Source organism: Trichechus manatus, unplaced genomic scaffold (genome assembly GCF_000243295.1).
Source record: "Trichechus manatus latirostris isolate Lorelei unplaced genomic scaffold, TriManLat1.0 scaffold00050, whole genome shotgun sequence".
NCBI classification, from domain to species: domain Eukaryota; kingdom Metazoa; phylum Chordata; class Mammalia; order Sirenia; family Trichechidae; genus Trichechus; species Trichechus manatus.
In genome coordinates, this window is record NW_004443986.1 from 8,764,041 (window position 1) to 8,790,624 (window position 26,584).

General features: G+C 37.6%; 1 protein-coding gene across 2 annotated transcripts in view; it reads right to left on the bottom strand.

Annotated features, from left to right (window-relative positions):
- Positions 1–26,584, bottom strand: part of RAPGEF5 (Rap guanine nucleotide exchange factor 5) — a 282,757-nt gene that overhangs the window by 50,481 nt on the left and 205,692 nt on the right. For both annotated transcript variants that reach the window (XM_023732311.1, XM_023732312.1), the window contains 2 exons: positions 4,844–4,922; positions 523–667 (listed from right to left, as the gene is read on the bottom strand). In XM_023732311.1, coding sequence (XP_023588079.1) covers positions 523–667; positions 4,844–4,922 — 224 coding nt within the window. The remainder of the gene's footprint in view (positions 1–522; positions 668–4,843; positions 4,923–26,584) is intronic.

Here is a 26,584-nt window from a genome sequence, read left to right on the forward strand (position 1 = left end):
AGTGTTGATGTGTTGTGAGGTGGTTAACCATTGCCATAGGGCAACATGCATACTAATAACTGTTTAACGAGAAACTACTTTGTTCTGTAAACCTTCATCTAAACGAGAATAGCAGCACAACCAGAACAGCGTAGTTGATGACACTGAACTGTGCATGTAGAAATTTTTAAAATGGTGTATCTTTGGCTATGTATATTTTCACCAAAAAAAAAAAGGTCAAGAAGGGAGAGGGTTGACATGTCGTGGGGTTGTTAACCAATGTCATAAAAAAATATGTGTACTACTGTTTCATGAGAAACTATTTGTTCTGTAAACCTTCACCTGAAGTACAATAAAAAAGAAAAGAAATTAAGTTTCTATCTATGTAGGGAACATCAGGCCTCGGTGGTCAAAATGAGTTTATGTCTTGAACATTACCAAAAAAGCTGAATGACTGTAACCACAAAGGAGATTTTTGAAATGCATAACTGAAAATAAAACCAGTCATTTGGCATCACAGGATATCAGGAAGTCTTACATTACCTTTAAAAACATTTTTGAATGTTCATCTTCATGTAACCAGTCTTTGTACAAAGCAATCCACTGGGAAACGAGATGTAAGACTTTACGTTTCCTACAAGGAACATCTGAGTTTTCTTCTTTGCCTTGATACTTCTTAGCAGAATAGGTACAAATGGTTAAGAAAGAATATTACATGACTGAAAATAAAAATACTGACGAGATTCATTTATTGATTTCACAAAATATGTTACAACATATTTTCAAAGACTCTACAAGTATATAAGCCTGCAGGAAGAAAAGAATATGTGTAGGAAGAGCAAAAGGCATTCACTGAAAAGAACAAAAGTAAACCCAGGAAAATGATTTTTGTACACACAGTGGTAAGCCATGAAGTTAACACTGAGACATTGCATCGGTAGCTGCTGACATAGTTCCACAGGCCGCAAGGATTTAAAAGGGGTAAAAAACAGACAACCCATTAATTTCAAGGGTGGATCAAGAGAAGATCTGGTCCCACTACATAGGTGAACACTACTTCAATGAAACTTGGACTAGAACCAGGCCAGATAGTCTTTGATTCTCAGAAATTCACATTCTATAAAACCAGTTACCTCTAACGTAGTCCCAAACAAGCACAGAGTAGTCCAACCTTTCTGGAGTGCAGTTTATGATATGATTCAAATGCCCACATGTAGGAATTTATTTGAAAAGAATTGGGTAAGTGTGCAAAGACACAGATAGAAAAGGACTGCTAATTTTCATTTTCATTTAAAAAAAGAAAAAAAGGAAATAACCTAAATGCTTCTACAATTAAGCATAGTTAACTAAGTTATTACATATCCATTTAAAGGACTATTCTGCAGCCATAAAGACGACGGTCCAGCAGAGCATTTAGTGACGTGGAGCACACACGATATACTGTTGAGTAGAAAGGTGTTTGTTTAGAATGATCCATTTCTGCCAACAATGCTTATTTATATGAATAATTTTATGGCCTGGAAGAATACATATGAAAAAGTTAACAGTGGTTTCTCAAGGTAATGGGATTTTATAATATCCCAGTAAATTATTTTTATTATACTTATTTGCATTTCCTCATTTGTATACAACGACCATGTGTTAATCATGCTAGTAAAATTATATAAAAACAACCTCAAGGGCAAAATGCTTAAAGTCCTACGAATGAGACAGAAGCTTGGTGGTTTCTAAAGCGATCCATGTTTTTGTCCTCAAAATTATTTCTGATTAGCTTGGACACATTGAAAATTTAACTAGGAATAGGAAATGTTATGATACCAAGCACGGGATATCAGGTAGGCTTTGGGGTTGTTGGATAGGATTACATATTTTTTTGAAAAATGCTGATATATAATTGCAAAACAGGAAAAAATTCTACATTAGGCTTTGTGAATATTTTTTAAAAATAATTCTGTCACTATCTCTTCATTCTGTGGAGATAAGTAAGGCCATCTGATTTCTTTGATTCCCACCTATAAAACAAAACCGGACAACCACACAAAGAATTTGTTAAAATGTCTATTTCTTCTAGTTTTTCTCTTGAAAGGCAAAATACAAAGATTTATCCTACATTATTTCCACTATGCAAATGTCCTTTTCTTCTTTTCCTGTGACTATATAGACCTCATTAATACAAAGAAAAAAATCTGGAAAATTAAGAAAAAGTAACAACTACTTTTTTTTTTGGTCAGCATATGTAGGCAAAGATATGAACTTGTTATTAAAGCTGCATTTATAATATGTCCAACAATTAAGGACCAGCAGGATAAAGCAATTTCAGGAACTGAAACCTCAACCACTCTTCTCCATTCATAGTTACTACCATTCACATGCTTAATTGTGTTCTTCTCTCTGCAAGATGCCTTTTAAAAAATATTTACTGATTAAATTTGCATTTGTATTATTCTGGTTTACTATATCAGTGTATATACATTCTTTTATAATTTGTCCGTACTAGATAATATTAATATATAAATGAAGCTGGGGGGAGGGGTAGTGGTAAGACATTGGGTAAAAGTCATAACTTCAGTATAATGCAATGAATATTGCCTGGCCCAGGGCTATATGAGCTTAAATAATGCTCTTTGATGATGATAAAAGCAGAAAGGTACTTATTGTAATAAAAGTATCTATCTAAGATATCCAAACTCAGAAGAAATGACTCAAATCTATAAACAATGTTCAAAAATAATAAGGGAAAAAAAGAAAATAATTTGGATCATTTCTTAGAAATTGGCAGTAGTGGAATATGAATGACATATTTATTAAGACGGGCATAAAAATATCTCAGATTAAATATGGATGCCGTTTTTTGTTTGAGGTTTATATTCATTCATAAAAGGCAGAGGATGCAAATACAGAGAAATAACCATATAGGGAGAATCCTGGCTTAAAATGTTTTTGATTTCCTGGGTTTGGATCATCAGTAGTAACAAGGCTGCTAAGAATCTAAATTTTCATGTAACAGTCTTGGTGAAAGATTCAAAACATATTTATATCTGAGTGAAGTTTTAGAGGAGCCCTTGTGGTGCAGTGGTTAAGAGCTACAGTGAGCTATGGCTGCTAACCAAAAGGTCAGCAGTTCGAATCCACTAGCTGCGCTCCCTGGAAACCCTATGGGGCAGTTCTACTCTGTCCTGTTGGGTCACTATGAGTCGGAATCGACTGGATGGCAATGGGTTTGTTTTTTTTTAAGTTTTAGAGATTCTTCAGGGAAATTCTATGAGGTATTAAATTATTCCTTGATAAATATAATGGATTATTTATCCATCATAACTAATACTAGGATCACAGTTAAAAACAATAATTTGAAGGCATTTAATTTGCTATAAAGGACCCCTGGTAGCACAGTAGTTAAGCACTCGACTGCAAACCAAAAAATCTGCAATTCGGACCCACCAGCCTCTTCCATAAAGATTACAGACTTGGAAACCCAATGGGGCAGTTCTACTCTGTCCTATATGGTTGCTCTGAGTCAAAACTGACTCGAGGGCAACAGGTTTGGTTTTTTGGTTTAATTTGCTACAAAACACACTTTATATTACTTAATGTATGGCAATTCTTTAGCATTGAAATGTAGATGAAATTAGCTCACAGTTTTCTAAAGTACTTTCCAAGAAGGAGGAATTCAAAACCTTATACATATTGCTGAATTTCTTAGCAACACTCCACTTGGAAATTGTGGAAGAAATTTGTACATATTATTGAAATCTTCTAAATTCAAAATTAGCTCATGTTTTAAGATCAGTTTGATGGACTGGTTCTAAAAAGTTTCAAAATATCAGTAGTTTTGTTTACTTATAGGGTTGTATGTAGTAAAGGACCAAAAAGGAATCACCATTTCTAGTTTACATGTTTATTAACAGATTTTACTTCAATTATGCCCCATATGAAGTCCTAAAATATTATTTTAAGCAGGAAAGTTCTATAAAGTGGGGAGACAGTTATCATTATTAAACAGGAAAAGAATATTAACAGGATCATTATCATTAGAGCTCAGTAAAACTGGTATATACCCCCCTGCCCTCCTCCCAAAAAAAAATCCTAAAAATTTTCTTGTAGGCTATAGCAGAATTTTTAGTTTGGTTTACTAAAACACTATACTTAACAGCTTACTTATATGCTTCTGAAACATCTTCTTTAAACACTGTGGGGCAAGAAGCCCATTTGGAGACTTTCAGTAAATTTATTTGGCTTTGTATTTTAGCCTTTCAATGTTTCTATGCTACATTTCTTCTAGCTAGTGAATAAAACTATACAGCTTCCTAAACCAGTCATTAACCTTCCAATCACATCCATCATTCCACAAGAGCACGCGGTGACAAAACTCTGAAAGGCTGACAGTTGATTCCAGGGTGTGGTTTGGGTCTCCTATGCGGAGGAATGGCTTGTCTCCCCTGGGACACTTGCCCAGAAACATGATTATCACATATGCAAGTGGTCTGACACTGATTGATTCCCTTCTAAATCCACTTATTGTGTGATATTGCCAACCCACTCTACCTCTTGACTCTGGAGTTTACAGCAGGCCAAATTTACCTCCAGACTTTAAAGCAATCATGAGGCACAGATTTAAAGAAAACGTAACATAATCCATCCGATCTACCCATGATGTAGAATGTGAAAACAGCAGCTCTCCATTACCAGTATCCCTGGCTCTATTCTGTTTCATTTCATCTTTTACCTTGGATATCATGACATTAATACTTAACATGTCCACATACTAGCATGGTGTTGAATAAATTAAGAAAGGCAGTTAATTCCGAATGTGAGACATCTGTCTGAGAGAAAGATGACCCAGCATTCTGAAGTTAATGAAGGATATTGCCTTAACAGGGCCTGGCACAAGTCATCAGTTGTCATGAAGACAGTGTACGTGAGGAGGAAGTCATCAAGGAGAGTCTCTGCAAAGAAAGAAAACAAACACAAGGTAAGCAGAGGTTAAGAGAGGGGCTGCTGCTTATCCTCACCCCAGAGAGTGTGTATGGGAGAATGGTTGCGATACATGGTGTGGTGGCAGGAATTAGAACAGGAGAATTTTAGCCACAAAATACATTATTTATTAAAGTTAAGATCTGCAAAACTCCTTACATAGAATACCTCAAGCAATGAGACATTTTTTGTTGCAAAGCTCTCTAAACATACAATTTTTGTCATTTTTCCCCTAAAACATCATTTATATTTGTGGGTAAAAATGTTATGGAAAACCTATGTACAAATACTATGCTTGAAAAAATAAATTTCATGAGATTTCTGAGGTATGCACTCCAGTCCTACTGGGAATGAAGCCTGCATGGTCTAGTAAATTAAGGCTTTCCAAAGCCATTTACCTAAGTCTAAGTCAAGAACAATGGATAATAAAACCCAGAGGGCATGTACCAGGTTCCAAGGCATTCACCTTTATCTCATAAATGCATCTGTAAGAAGCTGGGAAAGTGGTGAGTGATTTCCTTACTGCTGTGAAGACAGAATCCAGTTAAAAATGGAGAGCAGGTACCACACATCACAACATCTCCTTCCTAATTCCTTTTTCTACCTCTTCAACCAGCAAAACCAGGCTCCATTTTTATTGCCTCTTTGCCTTGAGTGTTCTTAGAAAAGGCCAGCTTACATACAATATGGAACAGCGCTATACAGGCAAACTCTGACCTCCAAAACAATTTCCAAAATGGGAGAAAAAGTCATATACAGAATGTAGTGATTTTGCCATAAGTCTTTATTTAGTCTCCTTATCTTAAAATTCATTTTAACTATATGATTTAATTTTCATATCATTTATATTCTGGATAGAAAATTTTTAGTTAATATGAAATAGTAATAAGTTTATATACTCAATAGGATTTATGTTCTCAAAAAATGTGTGAGTAGAAATAACTGCCCAGCAGAGCTCTACAGCTCTATGTTGAAGATTGGATGACAGAAAAATTTCAGAATTTGTAGGAATACTCACTCAACTAAACAATAATGACTTTCAAAATGTCTAAAGTGATTTATTCATTCACTGGTGTAATGAATGCAAAATGTGATTTACCAAAATATACACAGACACACAATTTTTTAATGGGGATTTTTTATTAAGTTTTCTGGAGAATTTACCATTAACAGATCCCTGACCCGCTAAAGCAGTTATTTCTTGAGCTTTGAGGGTCTTGGACCTCTTGGAGATTCTGATGAACACATTAAATCTTTGTACCAGAAACATACACATAAGCTGACATTAGAAAAAATTCTTTATACTTTTCCTGGACCCCTGGTTAAGTTTCTCTGTCCGACAGAAGCAGTAGTCTAATTATACTATTTCTTAGGACTATGACTATCATCATTTTTTGCCACCCATGGGACTCAACGGTAGAAAGCTTGTTTTTTCTGCAAAATGCTTCCTAAAACTACCCAAGAAGCCAGGGGTCCAAGTCAGCTTCAGATCTCACAGTTCCCAGGCAGATGGGTGGCCACAGCTGACTTCCTAACACTCAGAGGAGGTTGCAGTCATTCTCTCTTCATTGATCTCCCAGATTTAATTTTCTACAAATTTACCAAATGAAGTTTTATGTGGAGCTCTACCACATAAAACAGACAAAGCTTTACTAATTCGTATAAATTTATTATAAACTTAAATTACTAACATTTACCTTAAAAATTGATCAGTGCAAACTAGACTATATTTATGAACACAAAAGTCTGATATAAGAGGCTGTGGATGACATCTGGAGGCCCTGGGTGGCGCAGCTGGTTAACTGCTTAACTACTAACCAAAAAGTTGGCTGTTCGAACCCACCAAGCTGTGCCTCGGAAGAAAGTCTGGTGATCTGCTTTTGAAAGGTTAAACCAAAAAACCAAACTTGTTGCTGTCGAGCTGATTCCGACTCACATTGACCCTATAGGGCAGAGCAGAACTGTCCTGTAGGGTTTCCAAGGCTGTAATCTTTATGGAAGCAGACTGCCACGTCTTTCTCCTGCAGAGCAGCTGGTAGGTTTGAACCACCAACCTTTTGGTTAGCAGTCAAGTACTTTAATCACTGCACCCTTGGAAAACCTTACGTAGTGCAGTTCTGCTCTGCACACAAGGTCTCTATAAGTCATGATCAACTCTACAGCAATTGGTTTTGTATGGTTTTTGGATGACACATATGGTTTTGTATCAGCTGCAGGGGCTAACTTATTTCAATGTTTTGTTTGGTTGAGAGCATCACCACAATCCTGATCCACACCAGTAAGTGGCTGCAAATGGTAATATTTTTTTAAAAAAGTTTGCCTTTTAATCACATTATGCCCTTGATTAAAATGAACCACACTTGTTAATGAATGGCAGAAAGGGCTTTTTTTCCCAAAGGTATTTATTTATGATAACAGTATTATTTTAAAAATGAATTTGACAATGGCCCCAAAATATAAAATAAGCCTAAACTTGCAATGTCCTATCATACTGCAATATGTTACCAACTACTGGTATAACTTACTCTTATTCTACAGTCAAAGCAAGTTCCCAAACAGATATGCTTGGGCCTTGCTGGGCATAAATTAAGCCTACCACAGAAAGTTGTATGGTGTGCCTGCTTAGACAAATTATTTAGTATGAGTGCACTCACAGCCTGCATTCATAGAAGATCTAGGGGCTTACTACTAAAGTCCCTGTTTACAAACATTTCAGATATAGGCACAAAATTGTGGAAGAAGCTTTATTCTAAAATCTGCTCCCAAACTAGTTAACCTGCAGCACAAGTTAATTGCTGCTCATTGTAATGTAAAATTTGGAATATACATTTGAAGCTTTGTGTGCCTTTCATTAGTTTTTAAAACAGTTGAAATAAAAACAAAATATGTGCATATTGCCTGAAATGCTAGGATGCTTTGGAATGCAATTTGAAAGTTATCACTCTGGGACATTGTTTTAGAGTAATGTTCACAAATTATAACATTTCTTTATGCTAAATATAGTTGAAAATCCTCATCTTCTCTGGTCTGATTAGAAATTAAGCTGCATCTTTTCTGTATTCAATTTTAGGTACAATCTAACAAGGACAACAGAGTAGCCTAGAAATCTATTCCAGGGTCTTCTACGGGTCCTTACAGATAGAAACCAACAAAATACAGAAACCACCGGGTGATGACATCGAGGACTTCACGTTAGGCTTCCAAATGCTTATGTGACATAAAGGACCAGACTCTGGAATGTTCTTGCACTTAGCTTCATTTAATGAGGCTGGAACTATTCTCTCATCAAGATTTACTCCATTAGTAGCTGAGATTAAAAAGAACACTATTAACTTTGACATAACCAGTCATTCCATTCTGGAACCACCTTAGATAATGAACTGGGTGACTATGAGAATCTGGTTGGATAGTGGCAAACCCATTTGGCATTCATTTCAATTAATCAGCTCACGCATGACAATATTTTGTTAAGGGCTTTGACCCAGAAATGCTTATTTTACCCTTAGCTACTACCATATTTAATATTCAACAGCACATACCTAATTATCTCTCTGCCATTGAAATATTAATTAAAATAAAAACAATGAGGCTACATAAAAATATCTCCAGCAAAAAAACCTAGTGAATAGAACAGTTAAAATCCTAATGAATAGAACAGATTCCCAATACTCCTAACTGAAATCTTTCTCTATTTAACGACTATATTGTTCTGAAAATGTTCTATAAAATAAACAGCTGTCCTTTATTCTTCTTTCAGTACTGGTATTTTTTTTTTTTGCCAATTTCAGAATTTCAGATTCTGAAAGTAATTGAGGGATCTGAATTAAAAAATCACAGTCAAAACAATGTACTTCAAATAAAAGTTCATTTTATAATAGCCATGTTTCAAGAAAAGCTGTCCCATTGGTATTTAGAAATATTTTTAGCACCACATGGCTATATAAATGATCCCCTGAAGACTATTAGCCAACAATAGCCATTTAAAGACTAGCAAATCCACCGGTATCTATATTAAAACACTATAATTATCTATTATATTATATACTACTTAATTAATAGTAGTTTAAGACTCTAGGCAGAAAAGCACCTTTGTGTATAAAAGCATCTTTCATTTAAACAAATTTGGAGTTGGCATATACACTAACATTCTGAATAAAAAGATGCATTCATTTTGATTTCTAAATCTTTGAAAACCTATGTACTAATAAACAAAAAACTTTTCTTTGAAATTCTATTCACTAAATCAATCACTAAATCTAATCCCAAATTCTTGGCTCATCACTAAATAAAAATATTCAGGCATCCCTTTGGGAATAAGCCTCTTGCTCTCTCCAAAAGAATATTTGTATAGTGGTTTTTTAAATACAGGGAACAAACACTCTTGTGGTATAAAAGTAACATGCTGATAACCATCAAAATTGGGGGGCATATACTATTACAGTTTTAAGTGCTATGGAACTTGAATTAAAATATATCAATGTGCTGTCAAAATCTAAAGCCTTGACAGAAATGGCTCTATAGTTCTGTCATCTGTTACTGTTTTATTTTTAAGTCATCAGAAAAGAATTGCTTATGTTTATTTTATTTCACTCAAATATATTTCCTTTACACATACAATATTTTCTCAGTCTCATCTTATTTCTACAAAAACACACTGGTTTCTAGAGCATCCCAGAGTGTGTCAAGGTGGCATATTAAGAGGTTTGTACAGACCCTTTTTATAGTTCCCTGGTATAAATCTAATTAAATTAGAGAAACTGATCTAAATGTTACCAAAAGGTCTAAGCTTAATTTTTTTTAAAGCAAAATCCCCTAAAGTTTAGAAATCATAAGAAGTATGAGTGTCTTAATTATCTAGTGCTGCTATAACAGAACTACCACAAGTGGATGGCTGTAGCAAACAGAAATTTATTTTCTCACAGTTTAGGAGACTAGAAGTCTGGATTCAGAATGCTGGCTTTAGGAGAAGGGTTTCTCTGTCTACTCTGGAGGAAGGTCCTTGTCTCTTCAGCTTCTGCTTCTTGGTCCCTTGGAGATTTCCATGCATCTTGGCATCTATCTTACCCCATCTCTGCTTCTCTAGCTTGCTTGTTTAATCTCTTTTTATATCTTAAAAGAGATTCAAGTTACACCCTACACTAATCCTGCCTCATTAACATAACAACGACATCCCATTCCCAGATAGGATTATAACCACAGGCATGGAGGTTAGGATTTACATATTTTTGGAGGAAGGAATTCAATCACAACAACAAGGTTACTCAGGAACAATTACAGAAACCTACTCTGGTTATTTTTTCAACTCTCTCGGAAGCAAAATGCACTGCAATAATGAAACCACTCATCTGTTAAAGTGAATTACAAAGAAAGCAAATGAAAAGAGTTCGGACAGACAACTGCCTCCAGCAGTCATGTAATCTAAGTATGGTAATGTGAACACTCAACGTTTCCGCACTAACTGTACTCCCTCAAGTATTGTTAGCACTTTGGTTTCACCTACATTTCTACTTCAAATGCAATGGAATATAAGGTACTCTTAAGATGTTCTACTTAACCTTTATTTCAAGGAACCAAAGAAAAGCTTAGTACTTAAAGGAGCCCATTTCTGGCCCTGGAATGTTACAACTTTTACCATTATTCTTCGAGAGCAGTGCCAAAGTGTACCATGCAATTTGATTAAGCACAAATAAGATGGTTTCCCATTGTTCATGTTTGAATCATAGAATAAAAGTACAACGCCGTTAAAAGCTATGCTTCCGTCCCAGCGTATTTTACATTTCCGAAAGTGACAGTAAGGACCTCAAGTGCAGCTGTTCATCACAGCTTTTAAATTCAATTTCTGCACAGTTTTATAATTTCACCATAGAGTAGTACCTAGCCATTCTGAAAGTACCAAATCTTTAGATCTAGTTTTGTTTTTTGATAGTTGTTGAACAAGAAATGCTTACTTATCTAAAGCTGTTTATACATCAAACCTTGAAAGTCACCCTGCTAATGACAGGAACTTACTACAGACAGGGTTCAGGAAGCACCCTTCAAATAATGAAATCCATTTTAATTTTTAACTTGTAAAATCTGGTTTTGGGAACCCATCATTCTTTCTTTTCTACACAGGTATTATTTTCTTAGCGATTGAACATTTAATTCCACATATGATAGTTTATAATTTTCACTAGACTATGGAGACAGAAAGCAGATTGGTGGTTGCCAGGGGCTGCGGGTGGGGAGGTGGGGTATGGGGAATGGGGAGACACTGCTTAATGGGCACAGGGTTTCCTTTCGGGGTGATGAGAAGGTTGTGAAACTAGATAGAGGTGGTGGCTGAACAACATTGCGAATGTACTAAATGGCACTGAATTGTTCACTTTAAAATGGTTACTTTTATGTTACTGAATTTCATCTCAATAAACTAAAAAAAAATTTTTTTTTTTAATTCTACTAGAAGGAGCATGGAGTAATGAATACGGTGCTCGCCCACCATTGCTATACTACGTACGGCACACAGAAAAAGGGCATTTTTGTGGGTCACCGTGGGGTTAAAGGAGGCAATAGGCCCTACGCACTCCTGCTGTCCCAGCCCCAAGTCAGCTGCTGTCAGTACCTCAGAACAATCACAACCCTTTTGTGGCTTATATATGTGTCTGCCACACCTGTTGGGAAGCTCAGGAAACGGTGTAAAGGATGCAAACAGAATCAGAGAGCTGCATTTCTGGCTGGGTAGCCGTAGGTGCTTTACTTAGCCTCTCTGGCCCTTAGTTAATTCACCTGTAAAACCAAAAACCAAACTCGTTTCCTTCAAGTCGGTTCCAATTCATAACGACCCTAGAGGTCAGAATAGAGCTGCCCCATAGGGTTTCCAAGGAGTGGCTGTAAGTGGAAATCATATCGACACTTAGCAGAGTTATAGGACAGTATATGTAAAGCAACTGGCAGAGAATTTGGCATATACTAGGCACTCAATAAATACTACCTGCTGTTTATTTTCATAAAATAAAATTATTTAGATCCTGTCCCAATTCTCCAAGTACCACCAATCAGCCAACAAAAATTGCGTATTGAGAACGGACCATATCTAAGGCATCTGTTAAGAGCTTGGGGGCAGAGAGAAAGGGAAGCAAAACAGTGTTGATGCCTTCAAGTTCATAATTGATTAGGGAGTGAGAAATGTACCCCTATGGAATGAACTAAATAAGGTACCATTTCAACTGAGTGGCAACAACCTTAAGTGCCTCAGGAGACAAAGGGAGGGGAAGAGAGTCCAACGTGCTCGTGTTGCCAGGGAAGGCTTCACCATACAGATGACATGTGAGATGACTCCTGAACTTGTGAGAATTGAAAAAGAAAAGGTGAAGTAAGTGTGAGTGAAGGCGTAGAGGCGGTGGTGTGTCTATGGCTAAGTCATGAACCTGTGGCCTGTGGACCTGGTCTAGCCCTTCAAGATGTTTTTTGTTAGCTAATAATATTTTTAAATGAGAAGATTTCATTTCGTTGTTCTAAAATCAGAAGATCTGGCAACACCAGCCCACATGTCATATGGAAACCGTGGTTTAGAGCTGAGCTGCCTCTCCAGTTTATCACCATTCGGCCCTAGCTGGCTTCACTCATTCATGTTAACTTCCTGTGGACATGCAAGTTTGTAACTCTTGTTCTATGGTATAGCTGTGAAATAGTAATGGAGCAGATCACATAGTATAACTGGAAATTAAAACTAGAAAAGTGGGTTGGAACCAATTCCTGAAGGGCCTCCGAGCGCTAGACTAAGGAGCCTCTGGCTCATTCTGCAGGAATTGAAAGTGAATGGAAGTTTTTAAGGCAAAGAATGACAAGACAGATACAAATTAAGCTTACTGTATTGTGCAAGTCAGACTGGCTAAGGGAAGAGTAAGGGAAAGGAGGATGAGTTTACCTTTAAACATGTTGAGCTATGGTTCCCAAGGTTACTATAAGAAACTACAGGGCAAAAAAAAAAAAGACCAGAGCTTGAGCTTGTCCAAGAGGGCTGGAGTTATGATTATGGGAGCCACTCTATAAAGAAGATGGCTGAGGTCAACATGAATTCTCCGATACAATCACAGGAAGCATAAGTGATGGCCTGAGGGTTAAGCTGCGGTGGATGTTCACATTTGGGCAATGGTGAGAAAAAGTTAAGGAAGGGGAAAGAAGAAGCTGAGAAGCAGGAGAATAGGGAGACACACATATAATCAAAACCAACAGGAAAGAAGGATGGGAAAAAATAGCAGATTATACGTTTCAAACACTTCTGGTGGAGGCTCAGCAGACTGAGCCTTCAAAGGCCATGAGGTTGGTGGGTGGATGGTCTCTGGTCTGACGGCCTTGGAGAGATGCCCCTCAGCAAACGGAGGGGGTGTACTGTAGCCAGATTCTAAGGAACTAAGGATATTCTTATGATCAGCTCTCACACGATGTATCACATTGCGTTTCCCCAAAGACTTTTCTTACACTTGTATAGCTCATTGATCAGAAACAGCAGTTGCTCTCACAAATGAGCCAGGAGAAAAAATTTCTCCACGATCAATGAAAACATCATTTTATTTAAAGGTATACATTAGAATGTGGGGGTTGTCATGGAGAGTGTAAGGAAAAATACAAATTGAAAACAAGAGGTTTTAAATCTCCCTGTTGAAAATAAGGGAAGAGGCTCCCCTCCCAAGTATGTAAATCTAAGATGTCTCCTCCTGGCAACTACTTCTCTGAAACGTAACTTCAGGTGATCCTCCCCTACCTTTGCTGGAAGGAGATTAGCATTACCTCAGATGGGCCAGCCCAAATTGCAAATTCACGACCTCCCATAAAGATACTAGAAAATTAACAACATTATCTTGCAAACATGAATGTAATGGGGTCTATCCACTTAGCTTTATAATGGTTAAGATTCCTTTCTGCTTTTGCAATCTCTTTATAGCGGATTGCCTGTGATACATCACATTCCGTTTTAATGTTTATTCCATAAGAAAACTTTTCCCTCTTCTATTTTTGTGGAGGGATTTTCTGGATTGGGAGTAGATTTTGTTTTTATGGTAACTTTTCGCCAGTAGGATGAAGCCTTTAATACTAATCTGCCAGCATCTACCAACAAAAAACTCGTATCTAAGATTAACTCAGTCTAATACAACTGACCTCTCTGAGTTGCTGCATGAGAGTGTGATTTACAACACACAACTCAATCTTAAGATACAAACTGTGTTCCTAAGTGCTTGTCAATTAAACGTTTCAAACTTTCATGAAACAAAAAATGTTATTTAAACCTAAAATTTTAAATCAGGATCCTGGGACACAGCTATTTCTGGAAATTAATAGTAACTTTATTACTTGAATCAACTTAGGACAGAAAGTGGTATTTTTATCTCCCAAGCACCAAGAAGAGTCTTTATGATCAGCTTTCTTTCAAAACTTAAAATACATCATCATGCTGAATGTTAATATTTTTCTGGTCACTGTGAATCATTAACACTGGGTTTCACAGAGATAAAATGTAATTTTTGTTGCTAGTTAACAGAAACTCTAGAAATAACAGAGAGAAGTTATTTTCCTGAAAGCTTATCAATGGATAGTCAATTGCCTCTTTTAAAGTTAAAAATTATTATGATGGCTAGATACTTTAAAAATAAAAAGATATATTACAAAATTTATTCACTTAAACACAATTAAGGCTCACTATAAACAATCCAGCATCAACTCTTACACAAACTAATCACTTCCAATACAAGAAAATTTACTTTAATGAATTGCCTATTGTTATGGATTGAACTGTGTTCCCCAAAAATGTGTGTCAACTTGACTAGGCCATGATTCTCAGTATTGTGTGGTTGTCCCCCATTTTGTAATCTGATATAATTCTCCCATGTGTTGTAAATCCTAACTTCTATGAGTGATTAAAAGCTCAGCTGCTACCCAAAAGGTCGGCAGTTTGAATCTACCAGCCAACTCCTGGGAAACCCTTTTGGGCAGTTCTCCTCTGTTCTATTGGGTCACTATTAGTCGGAATCAACTCACTGGCAATGGGTTTTTATGATGTTAATGAGGCAGGATCAGAGGCAGTTATGTCAATGAGGCAAGACATAATCTATAGGATTAGGTTGTATCTTGAGTCAGTCTCTTTTGAAATACTACGAGAGAAGCGAGCAGAGAGGAGAGAGATCTCAAGCAAGAAGAGCCAGAAGCAGAGTGGACCTGGGGTCTCTGAGCTGAGAAGCAACTAGACCAGGGGAAGACTGATGACAAAGACCTTCCTCCAGAGCCGACAGAGAAAGAAAGGCTTTCCCTGGAGCTGGCACCCTGAATTTGTACTTCTAGTCTCCTAGACGGTGAGAGAATAAATTTGTTAAAGCTATCCATTTGTGGTATTTCTGTTATAGCAGCATTAGATAACTAAAGACACCTATGTTTAAAAATATTTCTTGGGCAAATATATTAACCAGAGCCTGACAGTAGGCATACCTTTGTGTTCTGGCTTCCAGTATAGTCATGAGAGCTGATTTTCAATAACACACAGCTGCTTGCTTTCTCACATAGGTGAAAGGGAGACTTGTGGCTTAGGGCCACAAAGGTTTGTTCATAATTGTTTACCCACAGTTGAGCGCTGTGCTCTCTGCCATGGAGAATACAAAATGGTAAGATATGGTCTCAACTTTCACAGGGTTTCAAATTTGATTGGTGAAATAATTAAAAGATCACAGAAGTCATCCTACAAGCCCCAGGCTGATAAATATTTCACTCATGTGAATATTTGAGCAGCCTCCACAGTCCAACCTCTGCCGCCCAGTACCACCAACCAGCACACGTTTTGCGCCCTAGAGAGACCCAAATTTCCTCTAAACTACATCTATTCCTTTAAATTACATCTATGCACCAGGAAGCCAGTGGTGGTTTTGGCGCACAATGAAGAAAGCAGGGAGAGAAAATGACAGCAGCTACTCTATTTGAAAAGAACCGTAACAGTCACCATTAAGGGACCACATACTGTGGGCTGATGCTAAGAGCTTTACCCACATGATCTATACTCTTTGTATCCACCCTGAGACATAGGTCTTATATTCCCATTTTCCAGATGACAGAAGTAAGGTGAATGACCATCTGAAGCTCCCCAGTAAGTTAATGTCAGAAGGGGCTAGATCCCAGGGTCAGCTAAGCCCCAACTTTGGCTTTTTTGCTGCAATATACTCTCCTAGAAGTCCCTGGGTGGGGCAAATGGTTAACGGCCTTGGCTGCTAACCGAAAGGTTGGAAGTTCAAGTCTACCCAGAAGTGCCTTGAAAGAGACACCTGGCAACCCATTTCTGAAAAATTAGCTAGTGAAAACCCTATGGAGCACAGTTATACTCTGACACATATGGGGTTGCTGTGAGTCAGAATCCACTCAAGTGCAACTTTTTTTTTTTTTTTTTTTAATGTTCTCCTGAGAGTGTGGGCCCAAACAGTCCATACTGGGGACCCTGGGGGAGGGGGAGGAAATACAAGAAAGCCATGGAATCCTGGGTTTGGAAGTGGGGAGAAGCATCATAGACACAGGAACTCGGTCTTTTTATTAGCCTTGCATCATCAAAGATGTCCCTATAAAATTGTTTTCCATCTATGTGCCAGCGAGCAGGAGCAGGAGTTCTGCTTTTATTCTTACCCAAATTTTATTTTGTTTTTATTTTCTAGTGAACAGCTTGCCAGAGCAAACAGACATGAGATGCAGACACTTTGCTTTTCTGTAGGAACAAATGACAATCACATGGAAGGATGAAGACAGTCCTCAGTTTCATAATGCTTTTATGTTTTAATGGCCAGTTATTCATATTTATATTTTTAAAAATTGAAATATAATAGTAGAAACAAAAACATTTATAAAAAACTAAATCATAAAATTTGTCTTTTCCTCCTAAATTACAGATACTGAAAAACCATTAGTCACATCGTATTTTGTTCACTCTTTCCTAAATCTAAAGAACTGACTGTCATGTCAAAGTCTTGGCCGTCGCTCCCTCAGTTATCATCTGTGCCTATCAGTTCAACACCTGGGTAAACAAGCCATTACACATGTATCAACTCCCAATGCCCAGGATATTTTGCCTTCAGGCCAAAGGTACTCATACATCCTCCTTTGTCGCAAATGGTTCTTTCTAATAGGTCAGTTTTATTTTGTTTTAAAATAAATGTAGTGCTCAAACACACTTAAGAACACTTTATGCCTTCCTCTTATCATTAAAATCACATGATTCACGGTGATGTGACCCACAGAGCAGACGTGAAACAGGCATATCTGGGTTCTGAAAAACTCACGTGCACTTCAATTTATGAAAATCACATGCCATTTTCCCTTCCTTTAGGAATCAAACCTTGATTTTTACCGGGCATGTTGCTCACCAGATATTTAAAACAAAACAATACGTTTCCTAGCCTCACTTGCAGCTATATGTGGCCATGAGACTAAGTTTTGGTCCATGAGACATAAGCAGAAGGGGTGTGTGGTACTTCCAGGAAACTGTCTCAAAAATGTAACATAAATCCTAGGCAGAATTTTAGAGTGAAAGGTGTAGAATTCTCAAACATGAATTCAATGTCTCAAACCAGACACAGGAAAGGTACAAGCTACATAAACTTTGTCTGCTAAGAACACAAGAGGTTATTCTAAATATTCACTTGTTGAGAATATCGGAGCTAATCCAAAATACCTTGTAGCTTTTTTTAAAAAAAAGATATGCAATGCTTTAAATCACAGTATGTTTATATTACTTTGAAGAAACAGAAAACTAATTATGGTTTTGGGTCTAAAGTACTAAAAACAAACTCACATGCACATCCATTTATGAAACTACTTGCCATTTTCCCTTTCTTTGGGAATCAAACCTTGATTTTTACTGGGCACATTGCTCGCCAGGTCTTTAAAACAAAACAATACATTTCCTAGTCTTCCTTGCAGCTATGTGTGGCCATGAGACTAAGTTTTGGTCCATGATACATAAGCAGAAGGGGTGTGTGGTACTTCCAGGAAATTGTCCTAAAACTGACAGGGTGCCCTCTTCTTGATGTTCCCCATCCAGCTGCCTGGAACAGCAGGAAGTGATGACTGTCATGCTAGTATCCATTGTCGCCCATGAGATGAGGGACATTAGAGCAAAAATCTGGATGGCATCTTAGTCCTGGCTGACTTTAGAGGGGTCTCACCCAGCTCAACTGTAAGGAGCCCTGGTGGCGCCATGGTTAAAGCACTTGGCTGCCAACCAACAGGTTGGTGGTTTGAACTCATCAGCTCCTACACGGTAGAAAAAGGTGGCAGTCTACATCCATAAAGATTTACAGCCCTGGAAAACTTATGAGGCAGTTCTAGTCTGTCCTATAGGATCACTATGAGTCGAAATCAATGGGTTTGGTACCAGCTATATATATTGCATGTCTCTATTTTTATAGCAAAATACATTTACATCTTGTTTAAGTCATTGTTAGAGTTTTACTCTCAAATGCAGCCATAAAAACCAAACCCATTGTTGTTGAGTCAATTCAACTCATGGCGACCCCATACTTTACAGAGTAGAACTGCTCCATAGGGTTTTCTTGGCTGTAATCTTAAGCCAATCGTCAGGCCTTCCTTCCATGGCACTGCGGGTGGGTTTGTACTGCCAACTTTAGGTTAGTAGTTGAGTGTCAAATGTTCGTACCATACCGGGACCTACATGCAGCCATAACTAATCACAAATAATATACATGCTCTGAAATTTTTCAGAAACTCAAACACATGCTTACTAATGTGATCTGGTTCTCAACTTTCTCAATGATCAAAAGTAGGAAAAGTACACTTAAGGACAGAGGCCTTTTTAAATGTGCCTATACCCTCATCAGCAAAAAGGATTTAAGATGGTTATTTTCAAATAATAAGTACTGTGAACTAATTCCAATTTCACTACTGTGGATTTCTAGGTTGTGCTGATGAAGACAAATTTGCCTAGCATGTTTTTTTTAAAAAGAATAAACATCCTCCCCTGGAGACCGTCGACTAGTGTAAATTGTCACAACAGTTTTAAGCTGTGCACACTATGCCACTCAGCAACGGCAGGACTTGAGCTTACTACAATTGTTCTACAAAAGTCATCAGTGGTAAATGAAAATGGCTTGTGATGCCTTCAAATTCACATTAAATCAAACCGAGACATAAAGGGTCATTAGGGTTCAACTCTGGGGAGAAGATCCAAAATTAGGATGAAAAAATCTTCACCCTCTTTTTTTTTTCTCTCTTCATCTTAACAAAACAGATGACATGACACTACAACTATGCAAAAGCAAACTATATGCTTTCAAGCAAAACAGCAAGAAAATTTAGGGAAAAACCTAATTTGCTCTAAGTACCCTGTAAATCTCTCTTCATAATAACCAAAAAACCCAAACCCGTTGCTGCCAAGTCAATTCCGACCCGTAGCGACCTTAAAGGACAGAGCTGAACTGCCCCAGAGGGCTCCCAAGGAGCGCCTGGTGGATTTGAACTGCCGCCCTTTCGGTTAGCAGCTGTAGCTCTTAACCACTACGCCACCAGGGTTTCCCTCTTCATAATAGGTATATTTAAAGCATGTTGAAAGAGATGTAATAAGGGAAGCAGCAGATGCCTTAAAATTAGAACTACTATCTATCCATCGATCCTGATACATATCCCCATTCACCTAAAATCTTCATTTTTAGACTGAGAATTTAAATAGAAATATCTAGCCAGATATGCAATGGACAAACGTAATTCACACACTTCATCTTCCTATGAAATGAAGCTCATTTAAAGGATTAAAACATTTAAAAGTCAGAAGATCCACCAAGTACACTGTCTGCTGAGTGCAGAGAACTATGCCAAGTCTGAAGCTGAAAAGCAGGCAGTATTGTTCGAAAAATATTTTGTCACTATTTAGATTACAACAAGATACCTTGGGATTTTTTTTTTTTTTTTGTTTAGTTTTCTATACTTTCTGTTCATATTTAACAATTTCAATTCCATACTTATTTCTGAGATTTGGGGGAATGGCTGCCAGCCAAACAGCAGCCTGAAGTAGATAGAAGTTGAAAGGCTGCAAACAGAAGGAAATAATGGTTTCAGTTGTTCGGCAAGAAAGCCCCAAGGGCAGAAAATGAGGATAATGGGAAATGGGAGGGGACGGTTATATTGAGAAGACTGCAAAGAGAAATGAGGAAAAGCTCAATTATAGGTATGTTAAAGACAAAAATTCTCCCACTCAAAGATCATCCCTTTTACATGTGTGCTTGTCAATTCCAGCAATTCTGTGGCGTTGCATCCTTTAAACGAAGCAATAATTTGACTGAAACATGCTGTGCGAGATTAACACGCAGTGATTATAATCAACAAATTGCCATCCACTAACATTGCTTCCTCACACTTATAAAGACTATCTGAAGTACACACTCTTACATAGGAAAAAAAAAAAAAATCACTTTTTTTTTTTCATTTTCTAATGGAACGCTAAATTTTGCTTGAGAAAGATGTCACAAGCATTTTAAAATCCAGACAAGGGCATCTGATGATCTCACTTTAAATTCATCAAATGTGTGGGGAGAAGACACAAAATCTCTGTGAGAGACAGAGAGAGAGATTCAACCTCTGACACTATCTTAAATACAGTTTCAAATAATTTCAGTTGCTGATGTTACAATGTAACTATCATTTTGCTAAAATTACTAGGTTGTCAAATTCGCTACTGACAATATCCCTCTCCATGAATTTCAGTATCTGCTGCTCCTTTCAATCTGCTGCTCCAAAAACGCCTGACTCGTATCAGACAAGTTTCCGAAAATGCAGCTGAACAGTGACAAAACCACGTGTTTCTACTAAAGTACAATATTAAATATGCCAATAGACCGAAAACTTACTGAGAAAATACTGTTGTTTTAAAATGTTTTAGATTTTAGTAACAGCATTTTCCTTTTAAAAGAAAAAAAATTCTAGTTAGCACCAAACTGAGAAACAGTGCTACTAAAATTATTTTTCCAAAGAACTTCATACAGAAAAGAAATAGAAATGGCAGCCTTCATCTTTAGAGGGTATCTATCAGAGACAGAATATAAACAGAAAGTTAAATGAAGCTGTTACCGGTCTCAAATTTATTTTTATGAGAAAATACAAGTATATTGAGGATTTATGTTTCAAAAGCAACCTTCATCCTATGCCAAAGAGACTATATTAAATTTAAGCCAATATCTTATTCATATAATAATAAAATTGAGGATTATTATAGCCTCATGATTCTGTATCAACTTTGTGACTTAATGGACAGGTCCATTATGTGTGTGTGTGTGTGTGTTTTTAAATTACCTGAAAATAGATTATAATTTTATATATTATGGTTCTTTGAAAATTGATAATTTCTGCACATACCTATGGCAAATTTCTATATACCAAAACATTTTATGATTTGTAACAATTTACCACCCAGCCATTCTAGAAAGTTGAAAATTTACTGAACTACAAAAAGAAATAACTAAGTTTCCTCCATGAAAGTCTATTGGAAAAGCTGAACACCGAACTGCCACTTGAGGTGGAAGGTTAAGCATTTCAGGTAAAGTAAATAATATGCAAATGTGAATAAAGGAAATAAAGTGAATGAAACTACAGGAGAAAGTCTTCCATAGTGGTTGCAACGTATACTGGGAAACCTCATGGTTCAAAGGTTGGGGACAGCACCACACGGGCTGACTTCATAGAAACAAGCCGTAGTATGTGTATTTCATTTAGAATACACTATGAAGAAAACTTTCAAAGACTATCTTATCTCCACCCCCTGGGACAAGATCAGAAAGTGGTTGACATTTTGCTTAAAAAGTATTTAAAGGGGACAATCTATAAACTCTTGTTAAGATGACCAAGCTTTTCATAATCCTTACAGTCAGGAGGCTAAGGGTCTAATTTGTAAGATAATTCTTTTCCCTCATGTACTCTATTTTCCATTTCCTACTTTCAGATCCTCTTGAGATTAATTTCCCATAGCCCTACAATATTTAGGTTGTTTTCAATGTGGTCTAGACTCACACTTGTACTTTCCCTTTACAAAGTCTACTGTACAATGGTCACCTTTTTATGGTAAAAGCCACACCTGGTAAACCAAGTGTAAATGATATTTCCCTTTAATCAAATGTTACAGCTTTATTACCCAAATGTTTTATTTTCAACTTTATTCCCTGCCCCCAAACACATTAAGTAAATTATAACAGTGGACACAGAATAAACAAGGGTAGAAACCTGAAAGATAATCATAAAATTAGGAGGTTAATGAAAATGTTCATCTCTCCACATAGTTTATTACATATACTGGGTGATCACTGAGTAAAATATGTTTCTCTGAAAACTTGACTCTCACTGGAAAACTGTAACACTTTAAATATTAAAGTTAAAATCCAGAGTATAAACTATAGTTCAAATTAGATTGGAAGAGATAATATGCAGTAAACATGAAAATAATGCCTTTTTAAAAAATGCATTCTGATGAACCATTTGCATTCTAAATAGGGATTGTTTCCCTGAAAGGTATGCTATACTCCTATTTATTATATCCTTATCCATTAAACATCTTCCTTTGCCCTTTGGTTATGCTGTAATGAAAACTTCCACATTTCCATTATTAATCAGTGTGTGCTAACGACCTTATGCTTTAGCTCTGTCTCACTTCATTTCACCTTGCTTCATTACCAACAAGGGTATTAATTGACCCACAATCTACTGGCAGTGTAAAAGCATCAATTCCCTAGTTATCATACATAATATCGAATGTTCAAAGGTGGAATAGATTAGTCCAGAAGCTGAATACCTCAAATGAAATCCAGAGTCAAGATCTGATTTTCAGTCACTTCTCATCTGAATGGTTTGATACAGTATCAGTGGAACCAGAATTTCTCTCTACCTTCTTGAAGCTGTTAGCTCACTCAGTGGCCAGCCTGCTCACAGCTGGAAACCAAGAAGCAGGTCTTTGTGCTGGGGATTAGATCGCTCCTAAGTGGCTACCTAAGCGCCTGATTTGGGGTTTATGGCTAGAGTTGAATGGTAGGTTTTTAACAGTCTTTCAATTATGCCTTTCATCCATGATTCTAGTCACCAGACAAAAATGATCTTTCGGATAAAGCTAGGAATATATCTGGGTTCCTTTCCAGATTCAAATGTTCGTTCACTTTATCACCGAAGCAGCTTTAATTGACTTCTCCAACCTCAGCTTCTGTATCTATTAAATGGGGATAATATCCTGCCAAGATCCATCTAATGGACAGGAAGTCTGAATAAACGAATTAGTGTCTTGAGTAATCTTCAATCCTAGTTTTCAGATCTGGAAGAGGCCTCAAAGGTCATGTGGTCTAGTTCCCTGCTTTTATAGATGAGGCAACTGAGAAGAAAATTTCTACCCAATTCTGATTATCTCATCACTTTGTCAGCATTAATTTATAAAGTCTCCCAATGCTTCAAGTATGGTCAGCAAATATACAGCATTCTCCACATTAGTAACTAGGAGTTCCTAGGTGGCACAGATGGTTAAGTAAGTGCCTGACTACTAGCCAAAGGTTGGTGGTTTGAACCCAGCCAGAGTCCCCTCAGACAAGGGGCCTGGCGATCTGCTTCCTAAAGATCACAGCCTTGGAATTCCTGTGGAGCAGTTCTAGTCTTCACACATGGGGTGGTCATGAGTTGGACTCAACACCAACAAACAACCATATTAGTAATTAGGAGACCAGCTAAGGGACCTGCCAAAAAAAAAGCCAAACAAAAGCTAGAGTACAAATAATACAAAGCAGAAACCATATTCTAACTTGAGCGCTTTTACTTCTAGCTCTCTCTTGACACTGTTTGGTGATTTTTATTGTCAGTTGCGGGTAGCCGTTTCAAGCCTTTGCTTTATCTGGGAAAACAAAGCCTTGCTGAGCAGTGCTGCTCTTCATCTGCATCGGGAGGCACACCCAAGGCAGCTGGAGTTTGCGCTAATGAATTTATTTAGTCCTCAGTTGATTTTTTTATTAGCACATATGCAAACAAAATTAACCTAATATTTAAAAGTGACAGGTTCATAAAGCTGAAAAAGACCTCAAGTGGCAACCTAGTCTAGTTATTTGTCTCTGAGAAAGCTATTTTCACAGTTCAAGATGGTAAAATGCTGATATCCTTATCAAACCTTTCCAGGGATTGAGATTCCATGGCTGCCTGCAGTAGCTAGCACCACCAGGGGATAGCTATACCTACTTCAAATTTCTTTTATGTTATTCTTTTATTTCAATTAATTCAATTTCCTTTGATTCTGATTTTGTTGAATAAGATCAGAGTTTTCAAGAACATTCTTAAAATATGTTAAATAAATTAAAATATCCCTCAGCTTTTTTTATTTTGAAAAAACATGTGGATATAGTATCCTAGTGTCTGTAATGATATTGGTTATTTAGCACCTATCATTTAATATACAATGTCTTCCTATTTATTTTGTGTATTGTCTGACTCCCTCCACCAGCATATAAACCCCAGGAAGGTAAGGAGTTTGTCTGTTTCTTTCACAGCTATATCCCCAGCATCTAGACCAGTGTTTGGCACATAGTAGGAGGTCAAAAGATATTTGTGAATGAAGGAATTAAATTTTTCTAAGATACTCATTCAGAAGCATATACAAACTGAAGAATTAAATGTGCCATTACATTTTATTACAGAAGCAGTATGTAAGGTAAAGCACAGGAATTACAGGGGAATGACTAACTAGTGTAACAGATATGATGTAGTATATTTCATCACTTTCTCCTGCAACAGACTGTTTCTGAATATTCCAAAATGGCTTGATAATAAAACTCTGCAGATGGATTTTACTACTAGGTGATAAATTACAGCTATTCTTTAGAAATGTCACAACATAATTTCTCAAAGGAACTTAAAACGTTTCCCGTTGGACAAGGTTACATACAAACACACTTGAATCATCACCAGGTATAGCCACCGAGCCTGGGGTTCCAAGCTTAATACCACCATCAATGTTCTAACTGCTCTATGAGGCTGAAAAAACGTAGCAGTACTATAAAGTAACATGAAGTCAGACCAAATATTCTAACCTCTGGTGCAATGGCTAAGTGATGCTACTTTTAACACAAAATAACTGTAAGATTCTGGAGGTCATCTAGGTCTCCCCCAGAATTCTATAGTTCTGTGACATACTTTGGAGTCCCTGGGTGGCACAAATGGTTAAACACTTGACTACTAACTGAAAGGTTGGTGGTTTGGACCCAGCCAGAGGCACCTCAGAAGAAAGACCTGGTGATTTGCTTCTGAAAGGTCACACCCTTGAAAACCCTATGTGGCCATTCTACTCTGCACTCACGGGGTCACTATGAGTCGGAATCGACTCAACGGCAACTGGTTTCACTGGTGATATATTTTGGAAGGAAATAGGTTGATATAGATCCCTTTGAATCGAAGTTTTAGTGATGGAAGACATTTCAGAGATCATCTAGCTTATACTTGCACAAGGTCACAGGCTGGTTAATTAATGGAGCCCAGGTCTGGGACCCAAGGCTTTAAAATTTCATTTTAGTATCATTTCTACTTTGCTATGTACATTTTCTCCTTCTTTAAAAAATTATTTCTTACAGAAGAAAACAAATATGTGAGACATAAGGGTCACCCAGAGATTTTTGCAGTGTGATAGAACCAGGGCTTCAAACTGGTTCTTCCCAGTTCAATCATGGCTGAGGAAGTGACACCAGAATAGACCTGAATTTTTAAAATTTGGGTGAACCAGAACAATAACCGGAATGGGTAAAATTATGGGTCAAAGTCCTGCTAGAAACTTAATCTCCCTCTTAGAAAAACAAGGGCAGTGTACACCGTGCATAGCAACCAAGTCTCTTGCCCATTGGATTTTGCGTAGTCGGAAACTGTGGTGCCGTGCTCAAAGGTGGTGGCCCACTGAGCTGCTGTGAATGTGTGTCATGCTCCTCAGTCCTGGCAATAATCCAATCTCACACAGCAGGCTCCTGAAAGGGCTCGCTACACCTCTTCCTACTCTCCCATTCCAGGGCTTCGACCTGTTATTTTTCCCAATCTGGTAATGGTTCCGGATCACTCCAATTTTAAAAACTCAAGTCTATTCCGGTTTTGCTTCATATACCATGACTGAACCAGTCTGAACCACTTCAAAGCCCTAGATAGAACCCTTGCAAAAATCTGAATCAGTTTTATTCATTATATCATCACCTCCCCATTCCAAGAGCTGGACACACACAGCTGGTGTGTCCAATACCTCCGTCTCCTCTGACTGTTTCCTTTTTCTAAAACCGCTTCAGCGGACAGACCAGTGGTACAGGTTTGTGAATTTTGACCTCTGGCTGCAGAAGCTCCAGGGCAGGAACGAGCCAGTGGACTTGAGGCTGAGGCTTCTGAAGCACTGGAGAGGGCATAGGAAGGTGGAGGAGAAGAGCTGGGGAGGTGAAGACATAGAGAGCTGGGGAGATGAAGGCATAGACAGCTGGGGAGATGAAGGCATAGAGAGCTGGGGAGGTGAAGGCATAGAGAGCCGGGGAGGTGAAGGCATAGACAGCCGGGGAGGTGAAGGCATAGAGAGCCGGGGAGGTGAAGGCATAGAGAGCCGGGGAGGTGAAGGCATAGAGAGCCGGGGAGGTGAAGGCATAGA